General features: G+C 42.1%; 4 protein-coding genes across 4 annotated transcripts; 1 reads left to right on the top strand and 3 right to left on the bottom strand.

Moving 5' to 3' along the window:
- Positions 1 to 1809: 1809 nt before the first annotated feature.
- Positions 1810 to 4259, bottom strand: LACBIDRAFT_296659 (uncharacterized protein; the record flags this gene model as incomplete). Its single annotated transcript, XM_001880275.1, has 3 exons — positions 1810 to 3317; positions 3390 to 3620; positions 3671 to 4259. 3 exons carry the CDS (start codon positions 4257 to 4259, stop codon positions 1810 to 1812), a joined length of 2328 nt encoding a protein of 775 aa, XP_001880310.1.
- Positions 4260 to 9471: 5212 nt separating this feature from the next.
- LACBIDRAFT_296658 (uncharacterized protein) lies at positions 9472 to 10200 on the bottom strand (the record flags this gene model as incomplete). Its single annotated transcript, XM_001880274.1, has 2 exons — positions 9472 to 9672; positions 9724 to 10200. 2 exons carry the CDS (start codon positions 10198 to 10200, stop codon positions 9472 to 9474), a joined length of 678 nt encoding a protein of 225 aa, XP_001880309.1.
- A 1154-nt stretch (positions 10201 to 11354) lies between these two features.
- On the bottom strand, positions 11355 to 13636 carry LACBIDRAFT_326655 (uncharacterized protein; the record flags this gene model as incomplete). Its single annotated transcript, XM_001880273.1, has 8 exons — positions 11355 to 11584; positions 11638 to 11748; positions 11801 to 11872; positions 11923 to 12218; positions 12361 to 12423; positions 12476 to 12763; positions 12968 to 13125; positions 13502 to 13636. The coding sequence occupies 8 exons, from the start codon at positions 13634 to 13636 to the stop codon at positions 11355 to 11357; spliced, it is 1353 nt and encodes a 450-aa protein (XP_001880308.1).
- Positions 13637 to 14330: 694 nt separating this feature from the next.
- On the top strand, positions 14331 to 14977 carry LACBIDRAFT_326654 (uncharacterized protein; the record flags this gene model as incomplete). Its single annotated transcript, XM_001880503.1, has 4 exons — positions 14331 to 14373; positions 14426 to 14662; positions 14713 to 14836; positions 14908 to 14977. 4 exons carry the CDS (start codon positions 14331 to 14333, stop codon positions 14975 to 14977), a joined length of 474 nt encoding a protein of 157 aa, XP_001880538.1.
- Positions 14978 to 20503: the final 5526 nt, after the last annotated feature.

Below are 20503 nucleotides of genomic sequence, written 5' to 3'. Positions count from 1 at the left end.
CCTTCTCGCCTGCCAGAACCGAGCATAGTCACTGATTTGTCACTAGCAGAAGAACAGGAAAGACAGCTGCGATCCATGCCTGCCAAAGAGGCGATTACAGTATGGAGCATTGAGGAATGCTTCGAAGGCATGAAATCTGCTTGGGCAACCAGCAAGAGTGTCAGTGAATCAGAGCCTAAAGAGGAACTAGACGCCCTACAAATAATTTCATATCTGGAAAGCTGGTCACTGTAAGCTCCCAGCTTGACCCAGAAATACCCAGATGATCCTCCCATTCTCTCTTCAGTGATGTATAACCATGAGTACTGGGAAACCATGCAAGTGGATGGCTTCCAGGTCATCCATCCCAACTCCATTGCCTTTCCCCATCAAGATGGTGTAGTGTGCTTCCATCATATTTGTGGTCTGGGTATAAGGCATGTATAGTGTGATAGAGGTAGTGTTTAAAAGTCCGGTCTGGTCCGGTTTTTTGATGCCTCTGGGCCTTAACCGTAACCGTAACCGGTCCGCATTTTTCCCAAAAGTCAAAAGACTGAACCGGACCGCAAAAAACCGTGGTCTGCGGTCTTTTTGCAGTCTATAGACCGGTCTTGGTCTTCTTCGGTTTTAACCGGTTTAAGACCGGTTTTCTGGCCAATATTTTAAAATTATGAATCGGTAAATTTGTTAACGTGTTTCGTAGCTTTAAAAAGAGCCAAAGAACGTTAAATTCCGTTGAGAATTGGTGTTTCTATAAAAAAGGTCGTGTACATCTACTATTTTTAACGAAATTTTACATTTTTATTTATATCTTTGTCAATTCTGAACCAATTAATACGTGCTTGGGTGCGTTTTGAAGGGTATTTAAGGGGCTACAAAAGACCGGTCCAAACCGGTTAAGACAGGTCCATTTAGACCGGTTTTTTTGCGGTCTTTAGTTCTCAAAAATAAAAGACCGTAACCGCAGGTCCGGTTTTTTGTGGTCTCGGTCTGGTTACGGTCTTTTTCCAGTCATGAGACCGGACTTCCAAACACTAGATAGAGGCTTGCACCTCTCCACTCAGATTGTTGATCCCAACTCAACTCCCTCTACCCATCAGTACTTTACCCTCCCCCATGAGTTCCGGCAGACTCCAGCGGACTCCCATAGAATGTCAGAATTCCATCCGGAGTCCACCGGAATGGTAGGAATCTCAAATTCCAGTGGATTCCGCCGGATTCTGAATGGAATTCCAATGGATTCTGCCAGATTCTGAATGGAATTCCAATGGATTCCACTGGAATCTGAATGGAATTCCAGTGGATTCTGCTGGTGGGGAGGTGCAACGCCTGCAACTGTTCTGACCGGATGACTAAGTGCACAGCCACACAATTCCTGCCAAATGTCTTGTTGCGTCTTCGAAAATGCTTTCCTCGTGTTCCACCACAATTTCTAGGCTGGTAAAGGTGTAGTAAATATATGTATGTTAGATTATAATATGAATCTGTGGTAAAATTAAAATAGTGACTATGCTAGGTCGTCATGATAGTCAGATTCATAAAATGAGTCTTCTGGACCTGCCATTATGACATCATCAACAGCCGTTGAGATTTGGTTCTGTGCATCACCTCCCGAGGTTTGACACCGAAAAAGATATCTGGCAACCGCTTTCTTCAACTGAAGAACACGGTCAGGCTTGGCCTTCATGTGCGACTTCAAAGGAACTTTCTCCATGGAAGTTTCCGCGACAATGACAGCCCTGGGAAGCTTCCTTTCTTCTTCACGATGGAAGTCGAGTTGGCGGTTGAGTTCTTTGTTGTCCAGTCCATCTATCTCCGCGTCTGTGAGAACTAGCTTTTTCCCGTTTCCACAAGCATCGCCTCTCTCTCGTTGCGCTTTCCTTGTTTTTTGGCCTCCTTCAACACGTTCTCCGCCACTTTTGCCTTGTCGGACTCGATCTGTGCTTCCTTCATCCGCCTCTGAAAATGACTCTCATCACGGGTACACGCTACCTGCCTGAGGTAAATGTGATCCACGTTCTCTTTCAATTTTTCTGACATGAACTCTTCAGTGTGGTTCTGCCTCGCCGTGAACAACGCGTTGAATTTGTGCAATGTCTCTCCAGGTCGTCGCCTTTTTCCAAGACGAAGGCTCCGAAGTGCTCCTTCGTTCCCATCATTTGTGGGTGAAAAAAAGAGGGTCTGTCGTTCCGCCTCGGTCAATTTATCGATATCGCCGGCCTCTTTGAATTCGTCAGAGAAACGCTCAACGAACGTGTCGCGGGCACCCGAAACAAATGCGAGAATTGCTGATTTGAGGTCAGGAAGGCTTGGTGCAAGTTCCTTCACCGCATTCATGACTTTCATCCCCCACTCATCCCACTCATCACCATCTAGGGTCCCAGCCTCATGCGTAAATTCCTGCGATGTCCAAATCTCCGTTTCGCCGATCACTCGATTCAAAAAGGTAACCTTATTTTCGAAGAAGGACTTCAAATCCAGAAGATTCTTGTGGGCACGGACATGCTTCATGAAGGGCTGTGAAATGTTAACGTGATACAATGCCAGAACGCAGAGTTCCGTTAACGTTGGCGTATCCTTCAGGGCGTTCGCAAAGTTCTTCTCGATATTCATCTCCCCAGGTTTGTCCTTCGTGTTTCGTACAAACTCCATGAAATTGATAAAGTGTTGGTGATAGGCAATTATGGTTCCCGCGGCCTCTCCATGGGATCCATAGCAGGTGTTACTGACGTCGGGATAGGGAACACGGTGGCCAACATGGCACAGCATATAATAGTCATATGTGTCTTGCTGACCCTTTTTCGTATCTTTGTTTCGACAGATCATGCCACCTAGGGCTGTGGTATGACTTCCACCATGTTTTGAGACTTCTTCAGCTCGTATTTCAGCATTGGTCTGAGTAGAAGATTCGGTTCGCCCAGCGAGAACAGCAGCGTTGTCCTTGTTGGCAAGGAGAATAGGTGGTGTCTTGTTTTCCTTCTCCCACATCCCTTGCACTGCCTTATCTCCCCATTTGACACAGTTCAGATCCTTGTGCATGCAGCACCCTGTCCGAATGAAGGAGGTAAGGCACCTTTGGTGATCCTCGGGCAGCTTTTCGAAGACTTGCTTCCCAACCTCTCGAATAATCTCGATGTCGGCAGTTGCTCGCTTGTCTTCGGTGAGTTTGTCCCAGGCTTCTTGTCCACCATGCTTTTCGATTTGCTTCCCTTTTAAAGGTACAAAAAGGGCAATGACCCTTGTGACGTCCATCTGAAAAAGAGCCTCCTCTCCTAGACGCTGGAGAATCACCTCCATCCTCCAAATCCGCAAGATTTCGTGACTTTTCTTCTGGTCTGCTGCATGGTCGCCACTTGTGCCAATCAAACGGTAGGCAAAGTCATCAGGAACAAATTATTGTAAGCCCTCGCGTTTTGCTAATGGGCTGTTATTAAAGATTTCGGCAATTTCTTGTAGGCGCTCCTTCAATCCATTGACTTGCATCTCGCTTGTATGGTTGACGGAAGTCCCTACTCCCAAAGTACGCATCGTCCACTTTGGTTCTTTAGTTGGATTCAAGTAATCAACAACCTTCAGCGCAATAGTCCGGGATTCAAACTCGATGTGCTTGTGAGACGTCGAATCTGAACTGTAAGTGATTTCTGTTTTATAATGAGAGAACCGTTTAATTAATTTAAAAATATGCACATACTCATACCGGATGAAACCATGAGTCTTGCGAGGGCTCGAGTTTGTTGAGTATAAATTCCCCGCCGAGTCATACGAAATTCTGATGACTGCCGCTTCTTTCGCATCCGCTCCTTCAATGACTTCAGCTGTGACGTGATCTTTCTTGTCCTTTTTCGAAGAACGGCACTTGTTTGAGTTAAGTTTTTCTTCGCTTCTTGCAATTCTTTGACCCTGGCCTGGAGAAGACAGATTGATTCATCGGCAACAGCCTGGACTTCCCCAAGTTCCTTTCCCAACATCTGCAATGCACCCCGCATCCTATATGCCTGCTCCTTTATATGTTTTAGGTCCACCTTTCGTGCAACATGGGCCTTTTGGAGGCGGTGATTCCTTCTTCTTTCATTCCAATATTTCGTTTTCTGGTTTTTTAACTGCTGTTCATAGTCGGATAGTTGATGCTTGAGGTCATGTATAGTCTTTTCAGATGCAGACATGCCGTTTTCCGCTTCCTCGTCGTGTCGGTTGGGCCAACGAGCAAGATCTGCCTTGTGCAGAGACTGGATTTGTGCTTTGGAGCGCCGTTTTGGCTTTCGCGCGATGCTTCGCGTCATTAAAAGTCACTGAGAGTGATTTAGATAGTAAAGATAATGTAGAGTGGCCTGGATAGTTGTCGGAAATGTGTGTTATCGTCGTAAATCGACACGTCGACGCGACGCGACGCCTCCTTCATGTGATTACATAATCTAATTTGGCGTGTTTCGCAGGCTGATTTTTGAAAACAAAATACCTACTTTGCATGGCAGATGGGCCATATACTTTGTAGGAAGACTATACTTTATTTTTGATTGTACAGGGAATGGCCCGAGAATTTCAAATATAATCTTACTGCTCCCCATAGGTTGGGGAGATATCTACACCTCATGTTTGGCTTTTTTTGGGTATTCTCGGGCCATTCCCTCGAAAACTTGTTTTAGTCCCAATTTGCGTATGAATACTTCCAGATATTGAACTGGGTCACGCAAAATATTGATTTTCCTTGATTCTCACCCATGTATGGGTGAGCCAAACAACTACAAACACAAAGTGATCTTGCAGGCATTGCGCCTCCCCACTGCTGGACTCTGAATGAAATTCCCATGCACTTACTAATTTTATGGATGGATTTTAAATATAGATTGATCAGATGGCATTGATACAGGGCATTCAGTAGATGCACTATAGAACCATAACAATAGAAATTGGATTTTGTCCCAATGGCTCATAGGGCTACCCAAATGGCGCCAACGCTGATGCATGCTATGGTACAATGGGTGGGCCTGATGGGATACTGACAGTTAAGGTTGAATGGTGGGCCCAATGTTTAAGCCAAATAAATCACTGCAGACACACCATTTGGCCCAATTATGGTAGTAATAAGTAGGTGGTATTGGCCTAAGGGTAATGGTTGGGCCCAACACTGAAGGAATGTAATGGGCATATGTTTGGCCCAATCGCACATGAATATGTTATGGGCTAAAGTTGTGGCCAATGTAATTTCTGTGCCTAATGGCATAAGTTGGGCCCAACAGCTCACGAGATAGCTTAAGGTGCCTATGTTGGGCCATCCTCTGTACAAGTATATGTTTTGTTGTTGGACCCAATGTGTGGCCCAGCAATTTTCCGGATATTGCGGTCTGGAGAAAATTTGCAGAGTTCCCGGATATTTGGCTTGAACCTTGTGGGAATCCAGATATTGTGCTTGGCAGTAAATTCTCAGGATTCTGGATATTCTATTTCTGGAATTTGGCTTGTGTGGATATGGTGGGAATGTGGATATTGTGCTCAGCAGTAAATTCTCAGGATTCCCGGATATTGCATTTCCAGAATTTGGCTTGGCCCAGGTGTCTGGACAAATGTTGCATGAAAATGCGGAAGTCTTGAAGGTCAATTCAAATGTTAATGGCATCTGCGAAATATCCGAAAAAAGACAACCCAAGTTTCCGGACAAATATTGTATAAAATACGGAAGTCCCGAAGGTCAATTCAAATGTTAACGGCATGTGCGGAATATCCGAAAAAATAACAACCCAGGGGTCCGGACAACTGTTGCGTGAAAGTGCGGAAATCCGAACCCTCAATTTAAATATTAACAGCATGTGCAGAATATCCTGGACAAATGTTGCTTGAAAGTGTGGAAGTCTCGAAGTGTCAATTTAAATATCCATGGATGTGCAGAATATCCGAAAAAAGGAACCCAGGTGTCTGCACAAATGTCGCATGAAAGTGCGGAAGTCCCGAAGTGTCAATTTAAATATTAACGGCATCTGCGAAATATCCGTAAAAAAAGACAACCCAGGTGTCTGGAAAAATGTTCTGTGAAAAGGCGGAAGTCTCGAAGGTCAATTTAAATGTCAACGGCATCTGCGAAACATCCGAAAAAATAACAACCCAGGTGTCCGGACAAATATTGCGTGAATGTGCGGAAGTCCCGAAGCATCAATTTAAATATTAACAGCATGTGCGGAATATCCTGGACAAATATTGTGTGAACATGTGGAAGTCCCAAAGCATCAATTTAAATATCCATGGTATGTCTGGAATATCCGAAGAAATAATAACCCAGGTGTCTGGACAAATGTTGTGTGAAAATGCAGAAGTCCTGAAGGTCAATATAAATGTTAACGGCATGTGCAGAATATCCGAAAAAATAACAACCCAGTTGTCCGGACAAATGTTGCATAAAAATGCGGACGTCCTGAAGGTCAATATAAATGTTAACGGCATCTGCGAAATATCCGAAAAAAAGACAACCCACGTGTCCGGAAAAATATTGTGTGAAAGTGCGGAAGTCCCAAACCATCAATTTAAATATTAATGGCATGTCCGGAATATCCTGGACAAATGTTGCGTGAAAATACAGAACTCTTGAAACATCAATTTAAATATCCACAGCATGTGTGAAATATCCAAGAAGAAGACAACCCAGGTGTCTGGACAAATGATGTGGAAATCCTGAAGCATCAACCCAATTATCCACGGCCTGTGCGAAATATCTCAGAAATGTTCCATGAAAATGCTGAATCCCCGAAGTATTAATCCAAATATTCATTTCGATGAATTTCATGAATTCAGCTACTCTGTCAGTTCTGCTCCAGAAATTATGTTTCTAGGCTCGTTCGAAAGCTTGTGGGCAGGGGTATCCTACCCCGTACCATTACCTATACCTGTACACCATGCGGGATACCCAAACCTGTGCCATTGTCTGTGTACAAATATGATACTATCATACACATGCCATGGAAGCCCAGAAGGATGCGAAATCTCCAGAGCCTTGATTTCCAAATACACTGGATATGAGGAAATGAATGGGGGTTGAGTATCTCAAATATATCATGCCACCAGCATATGTAGATGTAATAGAGTTACGCTTGATATCTTAGTTATCTGAGTGATTTTATACATTGTATTAGGGTAATAGAACTTTGACCACCATGTCCAAGGAATAGTTCCTGTGCACTTCATGCCTCTGAATTCTCAAGGCAGGAGGGCTTTCTGTCCTGGGCCAATATACCCTTCAGACCAAAGGAACTCACACTTCGCACATGTTCTGAATCACCATAGAATATTGTGAATACTTTCTTACATTTATACATACCCAGAGAATATTGAACATCAAATATTCAGCTTCTCATTCAATTTTGCGGGACATTTATGCAACCACCAGGGCTGTTTTTTCGGATATTCCACACATCCCATGGATATTTAAATCGATGCATGCAACATTTCTGAGATATTCTGCACATGCCTTTGGGTTTAGTTAGAACCTGTTAATATTTAAATTGAGGGTTCGGAATTTCTGCACTTTCATGCAACATTTGTCTGGACACCTGGGTTGTTATTTTTTTTGGATATTCTGCACATGCCGTTAACATTTAAATTGACCTTTGGGACTTCCGCATTTTCACACAATATTTATCCGGACACCTGAGTTGTTATTTTTTCGGATATTTCGCAGATACCGTTAACATTTAAATTGACCTTCCGCATTCTCACACAATATTTGTCCGGACATGTGGGTTGTCTTTTTTTCGGATATTTCGCAGATGCCGTTAACATTTAAATTGACCTTCAATACTGCTGCATTTTCATGCAACATTTGTCCAGACACCTGGGTTGTTATTTTTTCGGATATTCCGCACATGCCGTTAATATTTAAATTGATGCTTTGGGACTTCTGCACTTTCACACAACATTGTCCGGACACCTGGGTTGTTATTTCTTTGGATATTCCACACATGCTGTTGATATTTAAATTGAGACTTTGGGACTTCCACATTTTCATGAGACATTTGTCCAGACACCAGGGTTGCCTTTTTTTCGGATATCCTGCACATCCTGTGGATATTTAAATTGACACTTCGAGACTTCCACACTTTCAAGCAACATTTGTCCAGGATATTCCGCACATGCTGGTAATATTTAAATTGAGGGTTCGGGATTTCCGCACTTTCACGCAACATTTGTCTGGACACCTCGGTTGTTATTTTTTCGGATATTCTGCACGTGCCGTTAACATTTAAATTGACCTTTGGGACTTCCGCATTTTCACACAATATTTATCCGGACACCTGAGTTGTCTTTTTTCGGATATTTCGCAGATACCGTTAACATTTAAATTGACCTTCAAGACTTCCGCATTCTCACACAATATTTGTCCGGACATGTGGGTTGTCTTTTTTTCGGATATTTCGCAGATGCCGTTAACATTTAAATTGACCTTCAATACTGCTGCATTTTCATGCAACATTTGTCCAGACACCTGGGTTGTTATTTTTCGGATATTCCGCACATGCCGTTAATATTCAAATTGATGCTTTGGGACTTCTGCACTTTCACACAACATTTGTCTGGACACCTGGGTTCTTATTTCTTTGGATATTCCACACATGCTGTTGATATTTAAATTGAGACTTTGGGACTTCCGCACTTTCATGTAACATCTGTCCTGACACCTGGGTGGTTATTTTTTTGGATATTCTACATGTCCCGTAGGTATTTACATTGATTCCACAGCGTCTGGAGAATATGCCACAAATTCAAGCAAAATCTCCGGAAATGCAATATCTGGGAATTTGCTGAATTTTCTCCAGACCACAATATCCAGAAAATTTGCACTGTGAACTTGAAAAGGGACCTTCCGCGTTCCTTCAGTTGTTCCGCCCCCTTTCACCACGTATATTCTGAGCCAAACTTGTGCACAGATAATTGGCGGTATGTTTCCATCCATCAGGTAGACTGTCCACGATCCTTCAGTTGTTCCGCCCCCTTTCACCACATATATTCTGAGCCAAACTTGCATGCGGATAATTGGTGGCATGTTTCCATCCATCAGGTATATGGTTGTCCTCATGTTGTGCATTCGGAGCTTTCTCCGGACCACTCTTTGGATGTTCCTCCCCCTTTCACCAGGTATATTCTGCACCCAAGTTGTGCAAAGATAATTGGTGCCATCTATTCAACCATCATGTATATAGTCCAAGTGATAGCCTGGGCCTTACTTTGGTTCCATAGGAACTGGGCCCACATTTGGCACCATTCCCCAAGTATATGGTCAAGGTGGATACCCTGGGCCTCACTTTGGTTCCATAAGTTACTTACATGTGCTGGTCCCACCTATGGTACCATGCCCTGTATGGTCATTGGGCCCATTTGGGTAGCCCTATGAGCCATTGGGACAAAATCCAATTTCTATTGTTATGGTACTATAGGCATACTTATGTCTACTTGTGATTGATAGATCAGCAGACTTGATTGATATTGTATATACATTTAGTTTGTGTAATTCTAAAGTGAGTCATCTACTGTTCCCTCTTCTTCTTCTTCTTCTTCTTCTTCAGTAGAATCTTTACTTAATTCCTGCTTTCTAATCACATATCTTGTGTGATAGAAAAGCATAGTATGAAGAAACCAGTTAAAGTTTCCTTGTGTCATTCTTTTCAAGATGGAATCAAATCCACCAAGCCATGAATTTAATTGTTCACAAGCCTGCAAAAGCAATAAGTTATAAAATATATATTATAAAATTAAGAACTGTACCTGAGTACTGAAGGCTCTTTTCAAATATGGTCGACCATTTTTATCAACAGCAGATATAACCAGATTAGGTGCAGAACTATTGAGAGGTGCAGGATTACACCATTTATGACAGATATAGTCAGTTGTGCAATGATTAATGTAATGGTAGCTATCCACAATGAATCGAGTAGTCTTTTTCCATATCCGCTCCCAGCTCCCATTGGCTATCGCAGTTCGAAGCACTAGGCATGCATTATCAATGCAAATGTAATCTGGTCTAGATTCCTCTGTTGGAAAGATAGATTCCAACCAATTTAAAATATTTGTTGGTGATTCTGCCTTGTCAAATTTAGTCCATGCAATAACAACACCACATGGGGCAGTTATGGTTTCTACACAATAAAATCGAGAAGGGTTGAAATAATGTTTGACTTGTGGTTCAGACGCTGGTTGGTCATGAGGCTGTACAGGTCTTTCATTGGAAGGTTGCCAAGGCATATTTTCTGCAGGTCACTGAAGCATTCTTTTTACTCCAGCTAAACTCTGTTTACTTCTGCTATTTGAATCCTTTTTCCATTCACCTTGATGTTCACTACAGGCCTGTGTTCCAGATTTCTTTGTTGATGTACAACCACGTACACGGCATTTTGCCCATATTGTGAGTCATGAAAGTGACAAAATACTCCACCACCCACCACGTGCATTTGCCAACTCAGAAGTACAATTGTCATATGCACAATGTGTTTGCCCCATAATAATGCCATCCATCACAATCATTTTCACAGGTGCAGCATTTTCATCAACATTTGTGTCTGAAGCACCCTGATTATGTTGTTGAGCATTAAGTCAAGCTTGAGCAGCATCTGCAGCTGCTAGATCAGCCCCTTCTCCAACAAGTGGAGGTACATGTCTGTTTTCATCCTCACCAACTAAAGCAGCTGGATCTTCACCAGTTAGCAAACTATCTGCAATAGCCTTATAGGGTTGAGTACATTCAGTACATTCAAGAGCATGAGCACCTCAAATATATCCATTATCTCCTAGTATTTCAAAAGCTGATTTGGTAACATCATCAATGGGAAGGCCATCTGGAAGCTGCAAGTCTTTTTGCTCCAAGTGAACATATTGATTCTTGGACAAATGCTTGCCAAATCAGCCGTCTTGTCATTTTTCCTGTCCTGTTCTCTAAATAACTGTTATTTCAGAAGTCTGTATATGCAGCTGCTGATGCATGAAAACTGTACATTCCATTTAACACAGCAGCAGAGAAGACACAATCAACCCATGTATTCTGACCAATTTTAAGATAGTGAGCAGAATTTAAGTAAACTCGGCTGACTATGTTATCATTGGATGTGTGTTCATGATCAGCCCAGTACAATGTTTTGCAAGATGTACAGATGCCAGTTAATACATATGCCTTTTCATGCATTTCATTTCCCTTGATCAAAGTCACAGTTGGTATATCTCTGGAAGGAGTATGCTGCATCAAAGATCGACGCTTGCATGATTTAGTCATACAAAATGGAGAATTAGGACAGATGAGTAACACTGGTTTAAATTCATCATGAGATGTTGGTTTCAGCTTTCCATGAAAATTTCCTTTATCATCATAAGGGTATAGATCCAGAAGTTTTGAAAAGTTATCAAGTTTATCTCCTATTGCAACAATCTTCTGATCTCCAGTAGGGCTTTCTGTCCAGGAAAGTCTTGTTCAGGTATAACTGAGTTTCTGCTGGGTTGATTGTGGCTGGGTTGTCGTTTGAAAGGTACAGTAAAACATTCCCCAAAATTTCACGAGAGTCATTGGCATCCTTGTCTGCATCAATGAGATCAGCCATATTGGCCTTATTCCCATGTGCACAACCATGTAAAACACCCCCTAAGCTTATAATTAAAACACTTAAATATAATGTCAAATAAATATCACCATACCTATAACACGAGATGCCCCTTGAAGTTCAGGTGTTTGTGGTGAACTCATTTGTCTTGCTTTCCCCTTGCATTGGGGAGTATGTGGTAGACTAGGGATTTCAACATCTGGTTCTAATATTTGAGTTAATCCACTTTAAAAAAAGAGAAGTAGCTAGACACATACCACGGGGATTAGCATCGATGTCCTCATCAATGTTGATGTTAGCGATGTTGCTTGTAATATCAGTTGAAGGATCTGTGATACATTTAGTATACATTATACATATGTAACATTCAAGTACCTACCTGGGTTAGAGTCCATGCTGTCAAGTTCACCAGAAAGGTTGTTGAACTTGTCATCTCGATCGCGGGCTGTCTCACAATCGCGAATACGATCTCTGATATGATCCTCATCATCATGATGACCACTTGTTTTCTTGGGTGAGTTATGTTGATCCCTATCTTCATCCTCATCGTTTTTGGTGCTGTCACCATTGCTGTCAGGGCCATTGTCACTATTGTCTTCATCATCCATGTTGCCATTGTCACCATTGCTGCTGCTGTTGTTGGTGTTGTGGCTGTTGTTGTCCTTGTCAATGTCACTGTCACTTTTGTTGTCAATGTCATCATTGGTGTCTCACTCATGTACAGATGGGAGAGTGGGCATGGCTGGGATGGGAGGTGCAGCAGCTGGGCGGACTCGCTCAGTTAGTGAAAGGGATTTGGAATAGGTGGTCGACAGACCTGGTAAGTTTGAGAGGGGAGCCAGCCTTAGCATCCTCTTCAGCTCGCATGGCAGATGTCTTTCTGAAAGTAATCAAGTGTTAGTATCATGGCAAGTGTGGGGCAAAAGGCATACCTGTTTTTCTTCCCTTTTGGTGCTTTCTTTTCCTCCTTCTTCCCCTTTCTGCCCTGCCCTTTTCCAGTTCCTTTGACTTCATCTTCATCATACTTTTGCTGCTTTGTTTTGGGGTTTTCAGAAGCAGATGATGTTGTTCGTTTAGAGGGTGGTTTAGATGATGAGACTGGTGGATCACGAGAAATACCACTGCGGTTTGTTTGTCTTTGGGATCCTGAATGGAGACCAAGATGGATGATAATGGACCAAGACAGACAAACACCCAATGGAAAATCCAAGTAGGCATGTCTATGCGCAACTTCCACGTCAGAATATGACACAGATACAAACAAGGATGAAAAAGAACAGTTAAAGAACAAGTTCAAAATTCAGATGGTAACTTAGATAGGCAGGAGCACACACACAGCAGGAGGTAACAAGAGAAACATGAACAGATAGAGATATGAAAAGGAGACAGCAGGTTAACACAGGAATGACTTTACACAAATGTACAATATGACAGCAACAGCAGCAGTGTGCAGAGACAACTTGACAAAGGTGTACAATACAAAAAGCACAGCAGGAGGGTGCAGGGATGACTTGATGTAGATGTACAATACAACACACACAGCAGGAGGGTGCAGGAATGACTTAACACAGATGTACAAATGCTGAGGCCACAACAAAAATCAAACAGGTAAAAAATCAACAGATGGATATGGACAGGATCACACAAGCAAAAAACACCCAAGTACAAGCCCTAAGGAGAGACAAAAAAAAAATAGACAGGCAAGGGACAAGATGACAAGCTGTTGATGAATCAGACAGGGCCTGGCAAAACCTGGCAGAGACAAAGCAGAGAGGTGAGCAGAGATGGACAAGCAAAGAAAAAACAGCTCAGTGAAGACACAAAAACAAAAGAGAACGGACATGTGTGCACAAATAAGCATAGACGAGCACACGTGGATGAGCGCGCATGGATGGGTTGATGGGTTTCAATGGGTGTCGATGGGTTCAGGAGAGGTGTCAATGTGTGCAGATGCACACCAACAGTTGTTGACGGGCATGGATGGGGCTGGATGGGGTTGGATGATGTTGAGCAGGGATGGGGGATGGTGACGTGGCAGCCGTTAACGGGCACTGGGCACCTGTCTGGTTAGCGTCGTCTTCGTAAACGGGCATGATGGAGAGGCATGGAGGTGACCACGCTGGTGGTGATGGTGGTGGTGGTGGTGGTTGTGTTTGACAGCAAAACGGAGATGCTGACGCCGGCGAACGCCGCGACTCATTTAGGAAGGTGGGTGTGAGGGTGGGTTGTATAGAATAAATGTTGCTGGAATTTTAAGAGCTATATGGTGTAGTGGAAATACTGCTGCTCAGACTTCATGTGATATTTCCCGAGGCTAGAGTTCAATCCTTATGCATCCACTTATTTTTATATATATTATAATAACAACAACAAATATTGGAATTCATTGGAATCTCTCGGAATCTGTTGGAATTTGACTGGAATATACTTTCCATTGGAATTCCAATGGTAACTGTTCCGGGAGGCTCCCGGATTCCGACCATTTCCACCGGATTCCATTGGAATTTCCATGGAATTGGAACCCAGAATGGCTGAGGCTCCAGCCAACTAGTTTCCATCGGAATTCCATGGAATTCCGACATTCCACTTGGAATCTGCTGGAACTCATGGGGGATGGTAAAGACCTCCACAAACCAAGGATTATAGTAAGTACTCATACCAGAGATTAAGAGTAATTTTTCAAGCTGGGACAGGTACTCCACCTCATTCACCACAAGTTTCGCATGATGCAGGCAAGTAATCATGATATATATATGTACTGTTATTAAATTCAATTTAGATATTAATATGCAGAGTCCTCTAAAACTTCAGGGAGCATCTCGCACTACAGGTAAGAATTATTTATTAAACTGCATAGCCTCTTTAATTACCAAGACTATAAGGGGGAATCCTTTGTGGTAACACCTATGGAAACATTGAAAACATGGCAGATTTATTAGAGACAGATAATCAGGGACAGGGCAAAGTATGGGGTCACGTCAATATCTATGTTTCCAGTGAGAATCCTGCCCTTGTTGATCCCTCATCGGCAAGGTCCGCTTTCTCTGCTGTCACACAAGTTGTACCACGACTTGGACCTGTTCTTGAAGATGTAGCAGTCACATTCTCACCTCTCAAAAGTATAAACTTCACTTGTATTTGTAACAGAAACTAACAGCTTTATGGGCAGATTGTAATTTACGGGTGTTTAGTCTGGATAATGATGCATGGGTTGTTCAAGGGCAGTATAATTCTGCAATTCAAGGTGGTGGAGATCAGGCTCATTGGGTGTTTGGGGGCAACAAGTATCATTTGTCAGTCTTATGCATATGTATATTGACACTTGTAAAGTTATATCTAACTCTGATGCTGGATTGTTTTACAGAGTGATTTTGACCCTTTCTCAGCCAAGCCTTCAACCACAGATACTCCCACAGCATAGGCTGCCTCAGTAATAATCTGCAGACTATCTCAGGCAGCAACACTACTCTTTGGCAGAAGTGGATTGATACTCTCTAGATTCCAGTCCATGTTACCACCAGCGTCATCAACCCTCCTCTTCTTTTGGCCTATGAGAGGTACAAGCAGCATAGCTCAGCCTCCAATTGTCTTGACAGAATGGTCGCAGAAGGAACTTGGCCTTCTGACATTATGAAACCATCCATTAAACAACTCATCGAGATCTTTGTCCTGAAAACCACTTGGTATGAGTAGTATGGGCCAGCTTTTTCCACCATTACCCAATTTCAACTCATGCATCACTGGTTGGAAGGAGGTAATGACCGCCCAACTGAGGAAGATGCTTGGGGCAGCAGGGCAAAGACTGATGGATATACATTGGGTGATCTCAAAGAGTGGGTGATGGCAAACAAGGATAAGGGTAAGAAGAAAGGGAGGGAAAGGTCAGATGGTGGTGAGGGAAGCAAATCCAAGAAGAAGAAGAAGAGGGATGGGGATGATGACAGAAGGAAGGAATCAAGAGCAAGAAGCAGAAGTAAGTACACTGTAGATATCAGTTTTTTGTTTTTTGTTTTGTTTTGTTTTTGTTTTTGTTTTGTTTTTTTCTTGTTTTCTTTTTCTTCTTCCTGGTTTTGTCCATGGTTTGATATTATTTACTTTCTAGTCCATTTTTTCAAGTTTTCTTCCCTGATATGCTTTACTTTGCTTGGTCTTTGTTCTCTGGGCTTGCTTCTGCTCTCTGGATACTGTTTATGGATCGGCGATAACCGGGTATCATCCATGGCCGTTTAAGCTTCCCTGCACTCTATCCCTGATGGGGGAATCAATCTCCAAGCAAACGGGATGGTTCGTGACTTTCCTAGTCAGAGGACCTGAACCACATCAGAACAGTAAAGTAATGACGTTCATATAAGGCCATGCACTTTCCGTGGTGTTGTGTTCTTGCTAACTAGTGGATAAGGTTAAATTGTGGCAAGACAGGTGATGAATTGGACTTTGAAGGTTTTCTTGGAGAGGCTGCCTATGACGAACATATTGTTGACCTGTTTTGACGATTTCCTACACAAGGCATTCCATAAGTCCTGTGCATAATAAGCCAATAGTTTGCTAACAAGTCATTAGCTGCTGAGCTCTGCATAGGAAGAGGGTTAAATTCGAAATCTAACTCACCTGAAGCTGTGGAGGAGAGCAATACCAAAAACGCCGACGACAATGAGGTAGGCGTGAGTGGTAGCTACCACTTTAATCATAAACCATAGGCAAGTGCCTGCACAGGCATTTATTTGCAGCCAAGTAAAAGTATGAAATGAAATTCTAGCCATTTCATTTCTGCCTAGGCCTATATTTCATTGCTTTCCTAGTGCGATGTTTTAGCCATTTCATTTCATTCTGGCCTATGTTTCATTGCCTGCCCAGTCTCATGTTTTGGCCATTTCATTTCTACCTAAGCACATATTTCATTGCTTGCCTAGTGTGATATTTTATATTTTACTCATTTCTTGCCTACTTTGATGTCTTAGTCATTTCATTGTTACCCAGGCATATATTTCATTGCTGCCCAGGCCTATATTTCATTGTTTGCCTGGTGCAATATTGTACTTATTTCATTGCTGCCCAGGCATATATTTCATTGCTTGCCTAGTGCGATATTTTGCCCATTTCATTGCTGCCCAGGCCTATATTTCAGTTGCCATACCCTTGGTGATCACTAGGACTCAGGCAAGTCCTGAGGACTGAGATTTCACCTCAGCCAGGACTGGACCAGGATTGGGTGCAGTGAAGAGGTCACATGACTTCATACAGGTAATCTCATGTGCAAGGTTAAACATCACAGTAATGTCACTATGGAATGACCATGGAATGGTCATGGAATGATCAATTCCATATGGGCTCCAACACCACTCCATATGGATTCCATTGGATTCCATATGAAATCCATGTATATCCACATTGGATTCCATGGAGTAGTCCATATGGATTCCATGGATGACCATTATACCATTAGAATATAGTATTCATAGTCTCCTTACTTTATTTAAGGATAAAAAAAATTACATCAACAAGAATTGAACTCTCAACCTCAGCACTCAAGTCAACTGAGCCACAAGGGCATTATTATATGACAAAGTAAAGGTAACTATATATACCACTTTACATCATGTGGCATCTCAAATGTGACAGCTGTGGCTGACGCATTGCCACGTTGTTTCTTCCTCTCACCACCACCACCACCATCCACCCCACCACTGTCTCATGACCGCCTGCGACATCGACCTGCGACATCGACAACAATGACGCTGACAACAACAACATGACAGCCCACGAACGGGGACAAGCACCCACGAAAACGAGCGCTGACGGACGTGAATGAGCACCCATGTGGCCAGGTAAGCACCCATGTGGCCAGGTAAGCACGAGGTGCCACATCGCACGTTGCTGACTGCGACATGGCAACCAGACTTTTTTGGGAAGTCAGGCAATGTTCCCGGAAGATCATGCCACATTTATAACAGATCACACAATGTTTCCAGAAGGTCAAACAAGAACTTTGGCACTAAAAACTGTTGAAGCCCTTCACTTTCACCTGTATTTTGGTGTATTGAACATATTGGATGATAGTAATGAGTGCACATATTCCCTGGAGGGTCAGGTAATGTTTATCCTATTTCACATGCATTTCAAACATCAAGCAATGTTCCTGAAACATCACACATTACTTTCAGAAGGTCTCATAGTGTCTACAAGTTTGTAGTGTCTATTATTTCAGAATACGAAAGTTTGTAGTCTCCACTTTTTGAAACTACAATTGTTTGTAATGTTGACTTTCAAACTACGGAAAAAAAAGGATTTGCCATTGATATAGTTCAAGGAATGAGAATGACACAAAGTTCAATCTTAAAACCCATTATACGATAATAATGGCATAATGTCCACCCTTTTCAGTCTTTCAATCACAGCCCCATGAACCTACATGCTTATTCACAGTGAAGGACACCACCAATTATGTGTCAGAAAAGCGGATTACAAATTTTTGAGGTTTAAAAAAGTGGACCATACCAGTGTGAAGAGCAGATACTACCGAATTTTGTAGTCTAAAAGTTGACACTAAAACACTTATCATCACAGAAAGCAGATGCTAGAAAGTGTTTTGGAGTACTACCATTGAGAATGTTAAAGACAAATTTGGGCATTTTTTTCGCCAGGACCTTCGGAGCACTGACATGTTAAATTTTCAGCTGATGTTTCAGAGCACTAACATTTAGCATGTTAAAGCCAAATTTGGACATTTTTCTGCTGGAGTTTCAGAGCACTGACATGTTAACTTTTCCACCGGAGTTTCGGAGCAATAATGTTCAGCATATTAGACAAATTCAGACATTTTTTGCTGGGACCTTCGGAGCAGTGACATGTTAAACTTTTGGCCAGAGTTTCAGAGCACTAAGGTTAGGCATCCCCAAAATACACATGAAAATGCAGGATTTCAGCAGTTGTTTCTCATTTGACATGCTTACTGACCTTGCATATTCCCATCTTTCCATACTATAACAGCAGTGAACCCAGCCGAGACTATAAATTTCAAAACATTGGAGGGCAATACTGACCTTCATATTTCTTCATGGCCATACCACACACCGGAGGCATGCACCAGGCAGTTGAAAGTCAACTGCCTTAAGAGCAGTTCACTGGCAGTTGAGTTTCACCAGCCCGGCCCTCTGTGCTGGAGCAGGCATGTCAACTGCCAGTTAACTGCACATATTTTCTGGGAGGCAACATGATATTCCCAGAGGTACTTCAGCACTACTAGCTGATGAAATCTTGGGTTTTGACATGTGTTGAGTGCACATATTCTTTGAGAGGCAACACAATATTTCCAGAGGGATTTCGGCACTACCAGCCGATGTAATCTTTGGTTTTAACATGTGTTGAATGCACATATTTTCCCCAGAGGCAACACGATATCCCCAACCAGCTGCCGAAATCTTGCCAAATGAACTTCTCAAGAAAGAAGTTTATTCACCTTGTTGACGTTGCCGATAGCAGAGACAAAGCTGCTGTGCATGCTATGGCTGAGCTCAATGGCAATTCTGGTATTGGAGGCATTGATGCTCTCCCATATTCTTCCCATATGCCTACCATGCACATTTGAAATTTAATTCATGTAAACTCCAAAATGCAAATATCATGGAATTCCTAGCCACAGAGAAAATATGCCCATTAAAATGGGCCATCATATGTGGCTGATTTGTTTATTTAATATATGACCACAATGTGCCTAATACACTTGAGACAGGGTCCAAAGAATATTCAGGACAAATTTGGACATATGTACCTCCATAATTGTGGCCATTTGTAAAATAAAGAAGCTGGTGTGCATCTGGAAAACATCAATTGTCAAAATTACAAAATGAATAACAATAAGAATGTTGAGCACATTCAATTTACATATCTAAACAATTTCTTTGGGAAATAACCCTGGTAGCCATGGCAACACCACTCAGCTGAAGATTATGTTAAAGAAAAAAATAACAGAAATGACCACTCATGTGCTCAATGTTCTTATTGTTCATCAATTTGAGATTTTGATAATCAATATTTTTGGGATGCACATCAGCTTTATTATTCAACAAGTGTCAACAATTATGGAGGTACCTTTGCCTAGATCACACATTGGACCCTGCCTCAAGTGATAGGCGCATCATGGTCACATGCTTTATGTACTAGTGTGCTAAAGTAAATATACACACACAAATACAATCAGCATGGGACTGCTGGGCACATGTCTATTGACATATCAAATAAAATGCTTCCAATGTAATCAAGGGGCAAATTGGAAAGTCACAGAAGAACTGTGGCCATCATGCTGGCAAGATGTGGATGACATGCACAAATTTATTATCTGAGCATCATTGAAGTGATGGTAACATTTTGATTACATATAAATTATTCTTCAAATTTGCCTCAGTGACACATAAAAGTGATATTTTGGTCACATTTAAGATCTAATCCTTCCGTTTGCTTCAAAATGAACATAGTATTTTTTTGGCAGTACCATTCATAATAAGCCAACTGATAAATCTTTGAAGGTGAGTGATGCACAGGGTATAGATAATGAATAATAATAATGCTGACTGCTGACTGCTGACTGTTAAATTATGAGGGTAACTGTTGACTGCTAACAACTAATTGTTTTTACTAATCCTAACTGTGACAGTGTGATTAGCATTATTATTTTACCAGTTAGCAGTCAGCATTATGAATTATTATCTGTATTGAGGTTGGGCAGGTTCTGAGGAGGACCATGCAACGTAATGAGCTTGTAGGAGTATATAGATCAATATAAAGCACTCAAAACATTTTTTGTACATTTCTTATGGATCAACTATGAAGGGGTATTAGAGTATCATGTATGAGTTTTCTATCATAAAAAACCATTTATTTCATTCTGAAAACATTTGCCAATGAGAGATCTGTAGTGCTCACTTGAAAGCTGAAAGCGCTGGTGACAGGGATTTTCCTCTGCA

This window comes from Laccaria bicolor, genomic scaffold (genome assembly GCF_000143565.1).
Source record: "Laccaria bicolor S238N-H82 LACBIscaffold_10 genomic scaffold, whole genome shotgun sequence".
In the NCBI taxonomy this organism is placed as follows: domain Eukaryota; kingdom Fungi; phylum Basidiomycota; class Agaricomycetes; order Agaricales; family Hydnangiaceae; genus Laccaria; species Laccaria bicolor.
This window is presented reverse-complemented; position numbering and strand designations above follow the sequence as displayed.